The 15,269-nt window shown below is 45.0% G+C and overlaps 1 protein-coding gene across 21 annotated transcripts in view; it reads left to right on the top strand.

The window, feature by feature from the left end:
- Positions 1 to 15,269, top strand: part of EHMT1 (euchromatic histone lysine methyltransferase 1) — a 110,355-nt gene that overhangs the window by 51,319 nt on the left and 43,767 nt on the right. For 11 of the 21 annotated variants that reach the window (XM_087880036.1, XM_087880043.1, XM_087880039.1 and 8 more), the window contains 4 exons: positions 2,431 to 2,590; positions 3,533 to 3,666; positions 5,652 to 5,837; positions 6,813 to 6,893. In XM_087880036.1, the coding sequence (XP_087736162.1) occupies positions 2,431 to 2,590; positions 3,533 to 3,666; positions 5,652 to 5,837; positions 6,813 to 6,893 (561 nt within the window). Of the gene's footprint in view, positions 1 to 2,430; positions 2,591 to 3,532; positions 3,667 to 5,651; positions 5,838 to 6,812; positions 6,894 to 7,145; positions 7,293 to 15,269 lie in introns of all 21 variants that reach the window. The other 10 variants (XM_034425320.3, XM_087880032.1, XM_034425322.3 and 7 more) reach the window with 1 other exon arrangement.

The raw sequence follows: 15,269 nt of genomic DNA, 5'->3' as shown, positions 1-15,269 counted from the left end.
AGCGATGGGCAGCTACAGCAGCAATGGGCAGTGGTGATCCCTGCATCTTGGAACAGCTGATCGTTGGTATTCCGGGAGGCCGATCCAACTGCCAATCAGCTGCTTGTGCTAAATCAGGTTGTGCTGAAAGTGGCTATGTTTGATGTTTGCTGCAAGGAGGCAAATTGCTGGGAGGCAGAAGCTGAAGGGTGGGGGTCGGCGGGTGGATGGGGCTTCGGCAACATTCGCTCTATAAGACACACAGACATTTCCACCCACTTTTTTTGGGGGGTGGGGGTGGGAGTGTGTCTTCTAGTCCGAAAAATACGGTATATTTCCGGTCTTTTGAAATTCAGACATCTAGGCATTCTGATACCCGCTTTACAGGTTTTGAGGCCTGGATTGTTGCTTTTTTTACAACTCTACATAATGCAAGGGAAATGTGAACAATTGAGTGGCTGTTCCTGAAGTTATTTGTCTGGTAATTCCAGTTAAGATAAATGTCCAGGTAACTAATTCGAAATGCACCGTAACATTTAAAACACGTCCAAAACGTTCTCTTCCCCTTTATCAAATATCTCAAAAAAAAGATTTCAGCTTGACTGCTTGTGTTGATTGGAAAACCTTTCCGGTTATTTATAACCGATAAAATTAGCAAGCCATATGTTTTATTCATCATCCTCAAAAGTTAAAAGAACAGCACCAATCCGTTTTCCATCAGCGTAGCCAGCATAACTGGATAATTGCAAGCAAAGTCTTTTTTTTTTTTTTTTAAATTTGATTTATATGCCGCCCTTCTCCGGAGACTCAGGGCGGCTTACAATGCGCTAAGCAATAGCCTTCATACTTTTTGTGTATTTATACAAAGTCAGCTTATTGCCCCCACGAACTGGGTCCTCAATTTACCTACCTTAGAAAGGATGGAAGGCTGAGTCGACCTTGAGCCTGGTAAGATTCGAACCTGCAGTAATTGCAGGCAGCTGTGTTAATAGCTGCCTGCTATTAACAGTCTTAACCTTTATATGAGAATGTTTCTCTCTGGTGTAGCTGGAGTGATTTTGGGGGATTGACGAGGATCATACAAAATGCAATAAATTACAGTGCAAGTTGCAATCCTAGGATGAGCTTTATGTCCCATGGTTCTTTGAAAAGTACTGTGTGTATCTACAGGCAAACACATGGGCCTTTGAGTCAATGTTGACTTCTAAGGACTGTCCCTGAAGTTTCCTTGACAAAAGTTTTAGAAGTGTTTTGCTCTTACCTTCTTCTGAGAAAAAAAGGACTGGCCAAAGATCAACCAGTTGGCTTCGTGCCTAAGTCAGGACTAGAACTCCCGGTCACCTGGTTCTAGCTTGATGCCGTCACCGCTACACCAAACCAATTCTGGTGGTACATACGTGACATGCAGATGTTATGATTTCAAGGAGAGATAATGCTTCTCTATGACATTTAATTCTGCTTTGGCCAGTCTGGGCACCTCTTCATGAGGGAACCTTCTAGAATTCCTCAGTGGCGCGACCCTTGCTTAAATGGGAGTTGAAATCCATACCTTTTGTTGTGGTCTGCTGGCGGCCTATGGAGCTGGCAGCTGAGTCAGACAGTGAGGAGGTTGGAGAGGAACATGGGCCAGTCTTGGAGTCTGGGGAAGGCTCGGATGAGGGCTCTGCATTGGAGGCAGAGAGGGGGACAGGACCATCTGGGATTGCTGTACTGCCTCCGGAATCTGACATCAGCGAGGCAGAAGAACAGTGTGAGCCTGTTCCTAGTGTGCGCATGCGCAGAGCTGCCAGAAGACAGGAACAATTAAGAAAACAGGGCCGACTTGGGAGTAAGGCTTGGAGTTGATTGGCCCCTTCCATAAGACATAAAAGAGGAGCACACGGACTGTGAGCCTTTGCAGGAAGCAAATTAGTTCATATAGCCGGTTCGAGCTCTGAGAAGTCCTGTTTGACTCTGTGCTCCGTTTGGCCTTGCAAAACTAATTGGCAATTAGGTCTCTGGCAGCGTTTCAAGGGAGATAAAGGTGGGTGCTTATCAACATTACCCTGAAAGACTGTGTCCACTCGAGCAGACATCTGTCAGAATCTGCACAGACTGCTTGTGAATCATTACGGGCTGTGAATGACCATAATTCACAGCCGTCTCAACAAAAGAGGTTTTTTTTGGGGACTAAGATTGTGATTTATGCTTTCTCAGGAAGCCTGGGTCAGAATAGCTCTGTTGGATGTGGCTGCTTTCATAGGCTGCATTCCTTGCTACTATTTTAGATCTGCTTCTATCCTAACCCAATATTATTTCACCGAACGGATTCCCCCCACCCCACCCGGCATCCTTTTAAATGTCGTTTCCCGCTCTTTAATCCCTTCCCCCCCACTGCGAAATATAAATATAAATATAAATATAAATCAAATTAAAAAAAAAAAAATAACAGGCCCCCTTTCTGTTTTCCAGCATACCAACAAAGACCCCAAAGAATCAAGAACGCCTAAGGAAGACGGCAGCAAAGCCGTTCTGGAATTCGGGAAGCCCGCCTCGCTCTCCTCCATCTCCGGCCTTCATTCATCTCTACCTCAGAATCAGAGCTACGTGGCCGCCTCAAAATCACAGACAGGTAAAAGGGGAAAGCTCAGGGGTTAAGAGAGCTCAGCTTGAAGCGGAGCGGTCTGAGAAGAGGTTGAGTACCCCTATCCTCGGAATGGAGAGAAAGTGTAATCTGGGGTTCTTCTGGATCCTTAACCTCCCCCATTTCCAAGTTCTGTCAAGTCCCTGCAGGGCAGTGGCTCCCAGATTCTATCAGATTCAATCAGATAGTGGTAATTCTGAGAGCAGATGGTATTAGATCTTAGGCGCTTTCCCTTTGTGTGTGTGTGTGTGTGTGTGTGAGAGAGAGAGAGACAGACAGAAGGAGAGAAAGAGACAGAGGAGAGAGAGACAGAGAAGAGATAGAGAGAAGAATGAGAGGAGAGAGGAGAGAGAAGAGAAAGAGGAGAGAGAGAGAAGAGAAAGAGAGACAGAAGAGAGAAGAGTGAGAGAGGAGAGAGAGACAGAAGAGAGAGGAGAGAGAGAGAAGAGAGTGAAGAGCGAGAGAGAGAGAAGAGAAAGAGGAGAGAGAGACAAAAGAGAGGAGAGAAGAAAGAGAGGAGAGGGAGAGGAGAGAGAAGAGAAGAGAAAGAGAGGAGAGAGACAGAAGAGAGAGAAGAGCGAGAGGAGAGAGAGAGACAGAAGAGAGGATAAAGAGACAGAAGAGAGAGAAGAGCAAAAGAGGAGAGAGAGAAGAGAAAGAGGAGAAAGAAGAAAGACAGAAGAGTGAGAGAGGAGAGAGAGAGAGAAGAGAAAGAGAGGAGAGAGAGAAGATTGAGAGAGGAGAGAGAGACAAAAGAGAGAGAAGAGAGAGAGAAGAGAGAGAGGGGGGGGGAGAAGAGCGAGAGGAGAGAAGGAAATGCCTCATTAAGCATCTGTTGTCCTGGGCAGTATTCCTCCTAGCCTGTCCCTGCAGAACCTGCCTTCTCCCTGCTCCTCCCTGATGGGCCTTTCTCCGTGTCCTCCTCTGCAGCTACTTCAGTATCTCGAAAGAAGAAACGAAGGATGGGAACGTATAGCCTGGTTCCCAAGAAGAAGACCAAAGTTTTAAAGCAGAGGACGGTGATTGAGATGTTCAAAAGCATCGCTCATTCTCCAGACGGCAAGGTGAGAAGCGAGAAGAAGGTGCTCAAGATGTATGACATGCCGTGACATGGGATTTGCTGGTCCAATAAAGCTCAGAAACACGATTGAAGGACTTGTCTGTCTTCCCCAGCCACCTTTTCCGCCCTGATTTGCGAAGAATTTGGCCTTAAAAATAAGCGCCCTCTTGTTGAATTTCATCCATTTTTCTCTCCAGAGTGTCTTTTTCTCCTTGATCTGCTCAAAGATATGGGCAGCATCTTCCAGTATTGGTTACTTGGTATTTTTATGACTACTTGGGAATAGAATTAGCTTCTATTTCTCCTGCTCGGAAATACGCACACAAATATTTAGCTCTTCAACATACGTCCTTCTAGCTTTCTGCCCTTCCACTTATATAGGATCATAACTCATCATTTCTGGCCAGTGTCTGGTCTTCAGATCTTCTGTAGGAGCTTCTACTCAATCTACCCGAAAGGCATTCTTTTGAGAAGGAAGATTTTGATTTGGTGTGTGTGCGTGCGTGTCTTTCTTAAGCAGCTAGAGGTAGCCCTTGACTTAACGACCGCAAGTGAGCCCAACATTTCTGTTGCTAAATGAGACCTTTGTGTTAAGTGAGCTTTGTCCCATTTTACGAACCCTTTCTGGACTGCATTCATTAAGTGATTAACACAATTGTTAAGGGAATCTGGCTTCCCCACGATCGCGTGACCCGTCATAAGTACGAGTCAGTTGCCAAGCGTCTGAATTGGGATCATATGTTCTTAGTGTGAAAAACAGTCATAAGTCACCTTTTTTCCCAGTGATGTAACTTCGAATGGTCATTAAACGGACTGTTGTAAGTCAAGGACTACCTCTACTTTCAAAATCAGCTGAACCATGGCTTGGTTATTAACCAAGGCCGACTGAACCTTATTGGCTGGGCCAGTATAACACCCTAATCCAAAACCAGCAAGTCTTATGATGGCTTAGTGTGCACCAAGCCCTTGAGTGAGTGTAGTTGCTTGAGAACATACATTCTACATCTGGAAAGATCCGTGTTGAGTTTCTTGCATTGTCAGGTACACCTATGAAAGTCTCTCTCTGTGTCCTCTTTGCATCTGTAAAGAGCCATGGCTAATTCCTAGAGACACCCTAGAATTTGATGGACCACTAATTTAACAGAATAACAGAGTTGGACGGGACCATGGAGGTCTTCTAGTCCAAACCCCCACCCAAGCAGGAGACCCTACACCATTTCTGACAGATAGCAGTCCAAGTCTCTCCTTGAAAGCCTCCAGTGATGAAGCTCCCACAACTTCCAAAGGCAACTTCTGTTCCATGGGTTGATTGTCAGAAAAATTCCTCTTTATTTCTAGGTTGAATCTCTCCTTGTTCAGTTTCCATCCATTGTTCCTTGTCTGGCGTTCAGGTGCTTTGGAAAATAGCTTGACCCCTTCCTCTCTGTGGCAGCCCCTCAAATATTGGAAGACTGCTATCATGTCTTCCCTGGTCCTTCTCTTCACTAGACTAGCCATGCCCAGATTCTGCAACCGTTCATCGTAGGTTTTAGCTTCCAGTCCCCTAGTCCCTTGGGAGTTGGGCGGCATAGAAATTCGATAAATTAAATTAAATTAAATTAATGTTGCTCTTCTCTGCACTCTTTCTAGAGTCTCAACATTTTTTTATAGTTTGAGTGACCTAAACTGGATGGAGTATTCAAGGTGTGGTCTTACTAAGGGTTTATAGAGTGGTAGTAGTCATCCAGCTTATTGTCAGAAAATTTCTCCTTATTTCTGGGTTGAGTCTCTCCTTGTTCACTTTCCACCCATTGTTCTTCGTCTGGCCTTCAGGTGCTTTGGAAAATAGCTTGACCCCCTCCTCTCTGTGACAGCCCCTCGGAACACTGCTCATTTATAACTCTTAATTTCACTTTCTCCGTTCCACAAAGTGTCCAAAATAAGACACCGCGGGAATGTCCCGTGAGCTCTAGATTCACCGTTGACTTTTATGTGTGGGAAAATCTCCAGGTTGAGAAGGACGACGGCAGCCGACACGTGAACGGGGAACGTTTAGAGGTTGATTCCGAAGAAGACGACTCAGATGAACTAGAGGAAGAAGATGAACGTGGAGCCGATCAGACCGCCACTTTTCCCGTGGAGGAGAACAGAACTGCTAACGACAGAGACACGACGGACATTAGCAATACCAGAAAGGTGATCTCGGATGGTCATTAGAACATTAGACATTGGCGTGTGAGAACATGGCTTTAGGTGGCCTCCAAGCAGAGGTGGGATTCATATTCGGTCTCCACCGGTTCGCCCAGCACCGGAAATGTGAGCGTGTGCCGTCCCTGCATGTGTGCGACATCAAACAACACGGGAATTCACATGGGCCCTCCACGCATGCATGTGATGTCAAAACCACAGCGATATAGGACGGGATCGCAGGTCGCTACAACTGGTTTGCCCGAACCGGCTGAATACCGCCTCTGCCTCCAAGATTTAGTTGGCAGTGTGGGGTTTCCTGTTTCACCTTATCAAAACCCCAGCATCCCCAGTTCAGCTGAGGCATGATGAGAATGCAGACAGGAGCTAACCCTTCGGGCTTTTAACTTTCCTAATTTAGGGAGTTGCAGGTTCCACCTCTTCACGTAGCAATAGACCCAAAAGTGCTGCTCCAAAAAAAAAAAAGCATCTGGACTTCCTTGTTTTTCTTCTTCTTCTTGAAAACGTTTCGCTTCTCATCCAAGAAGCTCCTTGTTCAGATGAGAAATATTTTCAAGAATAAAGTCCAGGTCCCCTTTTTTGGGAAAGCACCTTCGGGGCCAGGGGTGGGTTTCACATTTCGTTACCACCGGTTTGCCGCACACACGCATGCCTTCCGCACATACGTTTTGCGTTTTGCCACATGCGCACACCTTCCACACTTACGGCCGGCCTCAAAAATGTGCCTAAATAGGGATGGCATAGAGCCGGTGCGGGCCCACCCATGATCTCCGCTACCGATTCGTCCGAACCGGCTGAATACCACCTCTGTTCAGGGCAACCATCACCTGGATGATGTGAGAATCTCCACAGACATAAAAGACCAAGCTAGCGGACTTGATAGCCTACAGATCTGGTCAGGTGTAACCTAGTTTGCTCAGCCTTCTCTGTTTTCACGTGAAACCTCTCTTTGGTCCATCACAGATGGTGGACGGAGAGTCGGAGGAGGAACAAGATTCTGCGGACTCCATCGAAGAAGAAGAAGACGGCGACGAATCGGACTTGGTGAGTGCCTCCACCTTTTGTTCTCAGAAGGAACGGTGGCGAGGAACCTCCAAGACACTCCAGGCCCAGCAAAGTGAATTCAGTTGTCGGTGGAAGACCCCCCCACCTCCCCCCTCTGTTTTGTTTTGTCTCCCTCCTTCCCTTGCCAATCTGGTTTGCAACCACATTGTGGTGTTTTGTTTTGTTTTGCTCTTTTGTTGGTTTGAAGGGGAACGGTGGACTTCACATTAAAGTCTGTTGCTTTCTTGTCAGGCCTCAGCAGAGGTCTGCTCTTGGTTGCCAGGTGCCAAGACCAAGGCGCGGTCCAAACAGGCATGGCCAGAGCTGGAAGAAGCAGGACAGAAGCAGGCACGTAGCCCAGACAGACCCTGCCCAGGGCCAAGTTCTGCAGGAGGCAAGGCAAGACACGCCCCAAGGCTGTTGCTGCTTCTGCTGCTGCTGTTGCTTCTACTACTGCTGCTGCTTATCGAGAGCCATTGCTCAGACTTTTGGGCTTCAGTGGACCAGAATGGGCTCCCTTTCCATCCACTAAGTGATCACCTGTTGCGTTTGGGCTACAACTCGCATCATTCCCCTGCCAGAAGCGCTGGCCAGGTGTGATGGAGGATGTTGTAGGTTACCGCAAGGACTTGGCGTCTTTTAAGATGTGTGGACTTCAACTTCCAGAATTCCTCAGCCAGCATGGCTGACCCAAGAATCCTGGGAGTTGAAGTCCACAAGTCTTTAAAGTCTCCCAAGGTTGGACAGCCCTGATTTATCCAGCCAGACCCGTGGACTTCAACTCCCAGAATTCTTCAGCCAGGCTTGTGGACTTCAACTCCCAGAATTCCTCAGCCAGGCTTGTGGACTTCAACTCCCAGAATTCCTCAGCCAGCATGGCTGACCGAGGAATCCTGGGAGTTGAAGTCCACCAGTCTTAAAAGTCGCCAAGGTTTGGGGACCGCTGGGCTATTGTACTTGAAGGATCCCAGATTAGGGAAAGTGCTGGCTTATGCATTGATTCTACGCTTCTCGCAGCCTTTAATTTGTGACAAGTGGATCGGTAGGAGAGCTGGATCATCCGTGGTGGCATGCTGGGACCTCTCTCTGCCCCTTTCCCTCCAATGATCCAAGTCCTGCTTCCAGGAGGGCTTTCCCCTCTCCTCTTCTGTCGTTCTGCAAACTCTAGCTTCGATTTCAGATCCCTGGTTTTGTCTCCCTTTTGTTTTTCCTTGGGGCCATTCTTCTTCTCCACCCGAGCGGAGCAGGAGTTGGCCTCAAATTCTAAATGACCACCTGGCTGTCGTCCCTGGATTAACTTTACGTTGTGTCATTCGAGCTGCAGAAATCTTTCAAAGTTCTGAGTCTATTGGGTAGATGAAGGAGCTGAGGTTAGGGGGGAAAAACCAAACCAGTTGGTCCCTGATTTGAGTAGTGGGTATTTTCAGGAAGGGCAGTGTTGGGTTTGGAACTTTTGGCATTCCGTTGGGATCTTTTTTGCTGTGGGTTGAATAGTGAGAATCCTTGATAGTCTGTGGCATTTAGTTAGCGGGGGGTGGGGTGGGGTGGGGGAGAAAGTGTCCAAATCTGTTGTGACCCAAGCCCAAGTAGGTAGTATTATACGCAAACAATTCGAAAACAGACTTTATTAGAACAGCTGAGAATTAACTCATTCTCAGCGTAGTCCAAACTAAATCGAAACAAATTCTTCATAACACAAATTCTTCAGTCTAATCACCAACCTTGGTATATAATTAGGCAAACTGCCAAAGGCTTCTTTTGGCAAAAGTTCAGAAGCAGAAGATGCCGACAAGAGATAAGTGCAGCAAGACAAGAACAAATCTCTCAACGGTTGCTTTCCGGCAAAGAGCCCAAGAGCCGTTGCTGGTCTTTTAAGCCTTATGGGAGGGGCCAATCATCTCTTGGCCCTACTCCCGAGTCATCCTCTTTGCTGCAGCTGCTCTTGCCTTCTGGCAGCTCTTCTCATATGTGCACTAGGAACAGGCTCCTCCTGTTCCTCTGCCTCTCTACTGTCAGCCTCTGGAAGCTCCGGAGTCCGCACATCACTCCCGATGGCCTTGGCCCCATCTCTGCCTCCGACGCAGAGCCCTCATCTGGGCCTTCCCCAGCCTCCAGGACTGGCCCCTGTTCTTCCTCAGCCTCATCGCTGTCCGACTCCGCTGCCAGCTCTGCAGGCTGCTGGCAGATCACAACAAAATTTAGAAGATCAAGTGCTGCTCAGTATAGGCAAGAAGAAACATGACATGGTGTCCATCTTGCAGATTTTGGCATCCCCATGCAACTTTTGATGATAATATTACAGCCGATTGATCTACTCTGTTGATAGTTTGAACGTACGCACATTCCCATAACACCAGGGGTAAAATGCTACTGGTTCGGACCGGTTCAGGTGAACCGGTAGTATAAAATGCTACCAGTTCGGGTGAACTGGTATTTCCGATGATCAGTTGGGCGACGATCAGCTGTGACGCGCGATTGATAATAGCTAGAATTGTCGGTTTTCCTGCTTTCTAGCTAATCTAAATCGCGTGGCACAGCGGATTCCCCCTCCCCTCGCTGTTGTATTTTGCAGACTCGGAAGGCTTCAAAATGTTCCTTTTTTAGCGCTGTTTTTCACCCTCCAGAGGCTTTCTTGGAGCCTGGGGAGGGCAAAAACAGCCTTCCCCATCCACCCACCCCGGATACCCTCTGGTGGGCGCAAGTGGCCAGAAGGCCCGAAAATCAGCTGGCTGGCATGCACACGCGCGCTGGAGCTGAGCTACGGCAACGCTCACGTGCCCACAGATACGGCTCCCTGTGCCACCTGTGGCATGCGTGCCATAGGTTAGCCATCTCGGCCCTATGCTATTTTAGACAAATGGTTGTCCGGTCTCTTCTTAAAAACCTCCAGCAATGGAGCACCCACAATTTCTGAAGGCAAGTCATTCCACTGGTTAATTGTTCTCAAGTGTCAGGATATTTCTCCTTTAGATCTAGTTTCCTTCTCTCCTTGATTAGTTTCCATCTGCTATTTCTCGTATATAACCAGTTCCTGTAAAAATATACAGCTCTGAAACCTTGATCGTTTACAACTGGCGCATCTCTTATGAAAGCAATCCTCAAATATCTTGGTTTCCTTGGGCTTGTTTTAGATCTGTCTGCAAACGCGGCGATGTGGCCTCCGCGTGATTAAAATCCAATCATTATTATTTGTATCATATGCCTTATAGGACAAAAGTGTAGAAAGAAAACCTTGGGGGAGAAAAAAAAATCAATTCTTCAAAATGAAGGGGCCGAGAAGTAATCATCCTAATTGGCGTAAGATATTTAATGTTCAGATATTGAGCTGCCTTCTCTTAAAGGATTTTTAATTGGCAGGGGTTTTTTCCCCCCCTTTTAAATTAAATATTCATGACTGTCTTAAATCTTCACCTATTAGTAGGTAGCCAAAACAATTCATGGAACGTTAACAGCAAAATTAATTTTGCAATGGCTTGATAAATAAAAACTACCTATCTTTTCTAAGAGATGCATGCAAACTGAACTCTTCGTACTCTTGTTTTCTAACCGAATTAATAGTTATGTTACCAAGGTTACTCTTCCCTGCTTGGCTTACAAAATAACTCAGGTTTGATCACAAGAAAGCTTCCCATCAAGTGAGGACTGACAAGCTGTGATGGGAGGCATCTCTCTGAATCCATGGCCGAGAATCATAGTTCTGCTGTGGTTTACAGGTCTCCCTATGAGGTCCTGGTTGTAAGTGTAACTATAAACTATGGCTTAATCAGTGTTATATATAAAAATACACGGATCTCCCCACGCAGCTTAGTGGATATATTATGTTTTTTGGAAAAAGCATCTTTGGAGGACTCTCTCTCCCCCCCCCCTCTCTCCCTCCGTGCCTCCCTATCTATCATCTATCTATCATCTATCTATCTATCTATCTATCTATCTATCTATCTATCTATCTATCTATCTATCTATCTGCAAATATATTATATATGCACACCCGCGAAAACTTAAGAAGACAAATATATATATAATCTGTCTGTCTGTCTGTCTATCATCTCTATCTATTAGCTCTCTCATCTAGATATCTGTCTGCCTGTGTCTGTCTATCATCTCTATCTATTATCTCTCTCTCATCTATCTATCTATCTATCTATCTATCTATCTATCCTTCTACCTAGACCTCTATCTATCTAGAGATCTATCTATCTATATCCAAAGATGCTTCTTCCAAAAGGCAAGTGGAATTTCCTGTTGTTGTTGTTGTTTTTTGTTTGTTTTTAACAAAAACGTTTCGCTTCTCATCCAAGTTAGAACTGGAGAAGCTTCTTGGATGAGAAGTGAAACGTTTTCAAAGAAAAGACTTAAGAAAGTCCACTTGCCTTTTGGAACCAAACCTCCCCCCCCCTCTCCGCCTTTGGGGGACTTCTATATTGAGGGTTTGAGATGGTTGCCTGGTTTACCCGCCCTGAGTCCTTCGGGAGAAGGGCGGTATAGAAATAAAATTAATAAATAAAAAATAAATAAATACTGGAGCACGCCATCAATGTAGGCTTAGTGTTCTGTGCGCGCTATGCCGCTATGGCTTATTTATTCAACCGACTCTTGATTTAAAAACTCCCTGGATCATCCAGGCAAACCTGGACAATATGATTGGGGAAAGAGGCTGCAAGGAAGGTTGAGATCATTCCCCTGGAGGCTATCCAGATTAGAAAAGACTGGCTTAGCGTGATGAACAAAGAGGTTGCCTTCATGGCAACCCGGCAGGGAAACAGAATTGACATGTCACGTATGTTTGAGACAGAAGAACATTTGGGTCTTTCTGTCCTTGAAGCTGGTGGCAACTTGAGATGTTCTGAGATATTTGAGATGTTTTGAGTAGTTCAAAGAACCGGTAGCGGAAATTTGGAGTAGTTCAAAGAACCTGTAGCGGAAATTTTGAGTAGTTCAGAGAACTGGCGAATACCACCTCTGACTGGCCCCAGAGTGAGGTGGGAATAGAGATTTTGCAATATCCTTCCCCCAGGAGTGGGGAAGGAATGGGGATTTTGCAGTATCCTTTCCCCAGGAGTGGGGAGGGAATGGGGATTTTGCAGTATCCTTCCCCTTCACCCACCAAGCCACCCCGACAGAACCGGTAGTAAAAAAATTTGGATTTCACCACTGGTCTGAAGGCAACTTCTGTTCCACTGGTTAATTGTCCTCTGCATCTTTGCATCATGGTTTCACCCAGAGGAACAAAATCCTTCCCCATTAAGCATATCCTAGCAAACTTGCTATTATTCTATTGTGGTTTATACCGGAGTCTATATAACACGACAAACGTAGCTTCTTGAAACGGTTGTTTGAAATCTAGCATCCATGAGTTCTGTTTGGGTGTTCTGACTGTGTGTCTGGTTATAGAAGGCTGTAATTTATTTATTTTTTGAATTTTTTTTTTTAAAAAACATAAACATAAAATGAGTCTTTTCAAAGCAAAGCATTGATCCGGTCATAAATTGGTACAAATCACTAACAAATCTTAATTTTCAATTAACACAACTTAATATTTTACTCAATTATTTCTCTAAATTCTGTCTATTTAACAATGCCGTTATCCCAAAAACCCGTTACTTAAATCTTTAAATCCTAACCAAATATTTCATTTTTCTTTTTCTTTTTGCTTGGATGAATGTATTTTAAAAATATAAATCATTACAATTATTATAAGCATTTAAACAATATTTTAACTGTTGCTCCCAATATAATCATCTTCATTGCTGTTTATCCCAACATAATCATCCTAATTTTAATTATTAATCCCAACATAAACATTTTATTTTTACCGCTAATCCTAGCACAATCATCTTTATTTTAACTGTTTATCCCAACACATCATCTTCATCTTCATCATCATCTTTTACTGTTAATCCCAGTGTAATAATCTTTATTTTTACTGTTGAACCCAGCATAATCATTTCATTTTTACTATTAATCCCAGCATAATCCTTCTTGTTTTTGCTGTCATACCCAGCATAATCATTTTTCATTTTTTTTTTGCTGTTAATCCCAGCATAATTTTGAGCGACATCCCTAATTGAATTCCTTCTCAAGGTCCAAATGTTGCATTGATCCTTTTTTTTTTTTTGACCTGTTATTGAATTTTTTTATTTTTGGGGGGAGGTCTATGGCTAAATACTGAGCCACTGTGACATGTAATGCCCAGAACAGCAAACTGTGGTTTCAGGTAAGTTTTACTAACCCAGGATCCTATTCAATGATGGTTTCTCATTTTGGACATAATGGCAGAATGATGGTTAATGTGGATCGGGTTCGGTTCTCCCAAGGGGGTAGAAAGATGCACGTGTGAATCCATCTCTTGTGCTTTTAGGGCAGGGGTCTGCAACCTTAAACACTCAAAGAGCCATTTGGACCCGTTTCCCACAGAAAAAAAAACACCGGGAGCCACAAAACCCTTCCCGTGCCTGACGATTTCTCGAGCGGCCACAAAACTAGCATATGCAGTTGAATTAAACCTTCTGTTTTCTTCTGAAACTTTTCTTTTCTTGGGTTTATCCATGGTTGGCCTACCAGGGGTTGAAAAGCTCAAATAAATCTGCGTGCCGGCGGGTGTCACACATTGGCAGTTGTGATGCATATTTTGAATGACAGGGAGCCGCAGCAGAGGGGTGAAAGAGCCACATGCGGCTCCAGAGCCGCAGGTTGCTGACCCCTGCTTTAGGGTAACCAAACCAAGATTGTTGGCTCCAAATCAGCCTGTGATGTGTTTTAACCTCTTAACTAGGTTCTTATTGTTGTTTCTGGTTTGTTCAGACTTACTGCTCTGCCTGCTTCCTATAACCTTCCTATCCCTCTTCCCAAAAGCTGGTTTTTTTTTTTTTATTTCTCCTTATTGATCTGTAGCTAAGTGTCTTGTATAGAGCTCCAGTGAAAGGCTTTGTCGTTCTTTGTCGAGGTGGATTTCTTTTATAATTTATTTTTAGGGGAAATAAAAGGCAGGGGCAGAAAATATTTGAACAAATCCAGTGCTGTTAGCTGAGACTTCCATTATCCTACGCTACAGAGATAATTCCTCGACTTTAATTGGGACCAGAATTTGCTAAGCGAGGGGCTTGTTGCAATCAGATGATCCCGGGATGCTCGGGCCGTTGCAAAGAGATACAGGCAGCCAAGCCCCCCCGTAATTTTGCACCGTGGAAGTGGCGGGGTGCTGCAACGGTTGCTAAAGGGCTAAGTCACGTTTTTTTTTCCAGCGCCCGTTGCGACTTTGAAGGGTCACTAAAGAAATGGTGATAATTCAAGGACTACCTGTGGGCTTCTGTTACAGCACGTGCTGGGAAAAGGAAAAGAAAACACTAACTAAGGGAAGATAGCCAGTGTTGCTTAAGTGGTTAATTTTTAACCAATGGATTAAATTTAGCAATTGGGTAGGCTGAATGTTCTTTTCTTTTCTCTTTCCTTCTTTCTTTCTTTCTTTCTTTCTTTCTTTCTTTCTTTCTTTCTTTCTTTCTTTTTCTTTCTCTTTTTTTTCCTTTTCCCTTTCCATTCCTTCCCTTCCCTTCCCTTCCTCCTCTCCTCTCCTCTCCTCTCCTCTCCTCTCCCTTTCCTTTCCTTTCCTTTCCCCCTTCCCTCCCTCCCTCCCTCCCTCCCTCCCTCCCTTCCTCCCTCCCTTTCTTTCTTTCTTTCTTTCTTTCTTTCTTTCTTTCTTTCTTTCTTCTTTCTTCTTTCTCTTTTCCTTTTCCTTTTCCCTTTCCTTTTCCCTTTCCATTCCTTCCCTTCCGTTCCCTTCCTCCTCTTCCTTTCCTTTCCTTTCCTTTCCTTTCCCCCTTCCCTCCCTCCCTCCCTCCCTCCCTTTCTTTCTTTCTTTCTTTCTTTCTTTCTTTCTTCTTTCTTCTTTCTCTTTTCCTTTTCCTTTTCCCTTTCCTTTCCTTTCCTTTCCTTTCCTCCTTCCCTTCCCTCCCTTCCCTCCCTCCCTCTCTTTCTTTCTTTCTTTCTTTCTTTCTTTCTTTCTTTCTTTCTTTTCTTTCTTCTTTCTCTTTTCCTTTTCCTTTTCCTTTTCTCTTTCCTTCCCTTCCCTTCCTCCTCTCCTCTCCTCTCCTCTCCTCTCCTCTCCTCTCCTCTCCTCTCCCTTTCCTTCCCTTCCCTTCCCTTCCCTTCCCTTCCTTCCTTCCTTCCTTCCTTCCTTCTCTTCCCTCCCTTCCTTCCTTCCTTCCTTCCTTCCTTCCTTCCTTCCTTCCTTCCTTCCTTCCTTCCCCCCCTTTCTCACTTCGCTTGTTGTAAGAAAACCGGGCCGTTATTATCCTTTTTTTTTTTTTTTTTGCACTTTTATCCTGCAGCGTACCATCCCTGACTCCTTGGCCTCTGCCGTCTATTACGTGATCTTTTCCG

The sequence above is a fragment of the Pantherophis guttatus genome, chromosome 16 (genome assembly GCF_059756535.1).
Source record: "Pantherophis guttatus breed Tessera chromosome 16, ASM5975653v1, whole genome shotgun sequence".
In the NCBI taxonomy this organism is placed as follows: Eukaryota; Metazoa; Chordata; class Lepidosauria; order Squamata; family Colubridae; genus Pantherophis; species Pantherophis guttatus.
Note: the sequence above shows the minus strand (reverse complement) of the source record. Positions and strands in the feature narration are given on the sequence as shown.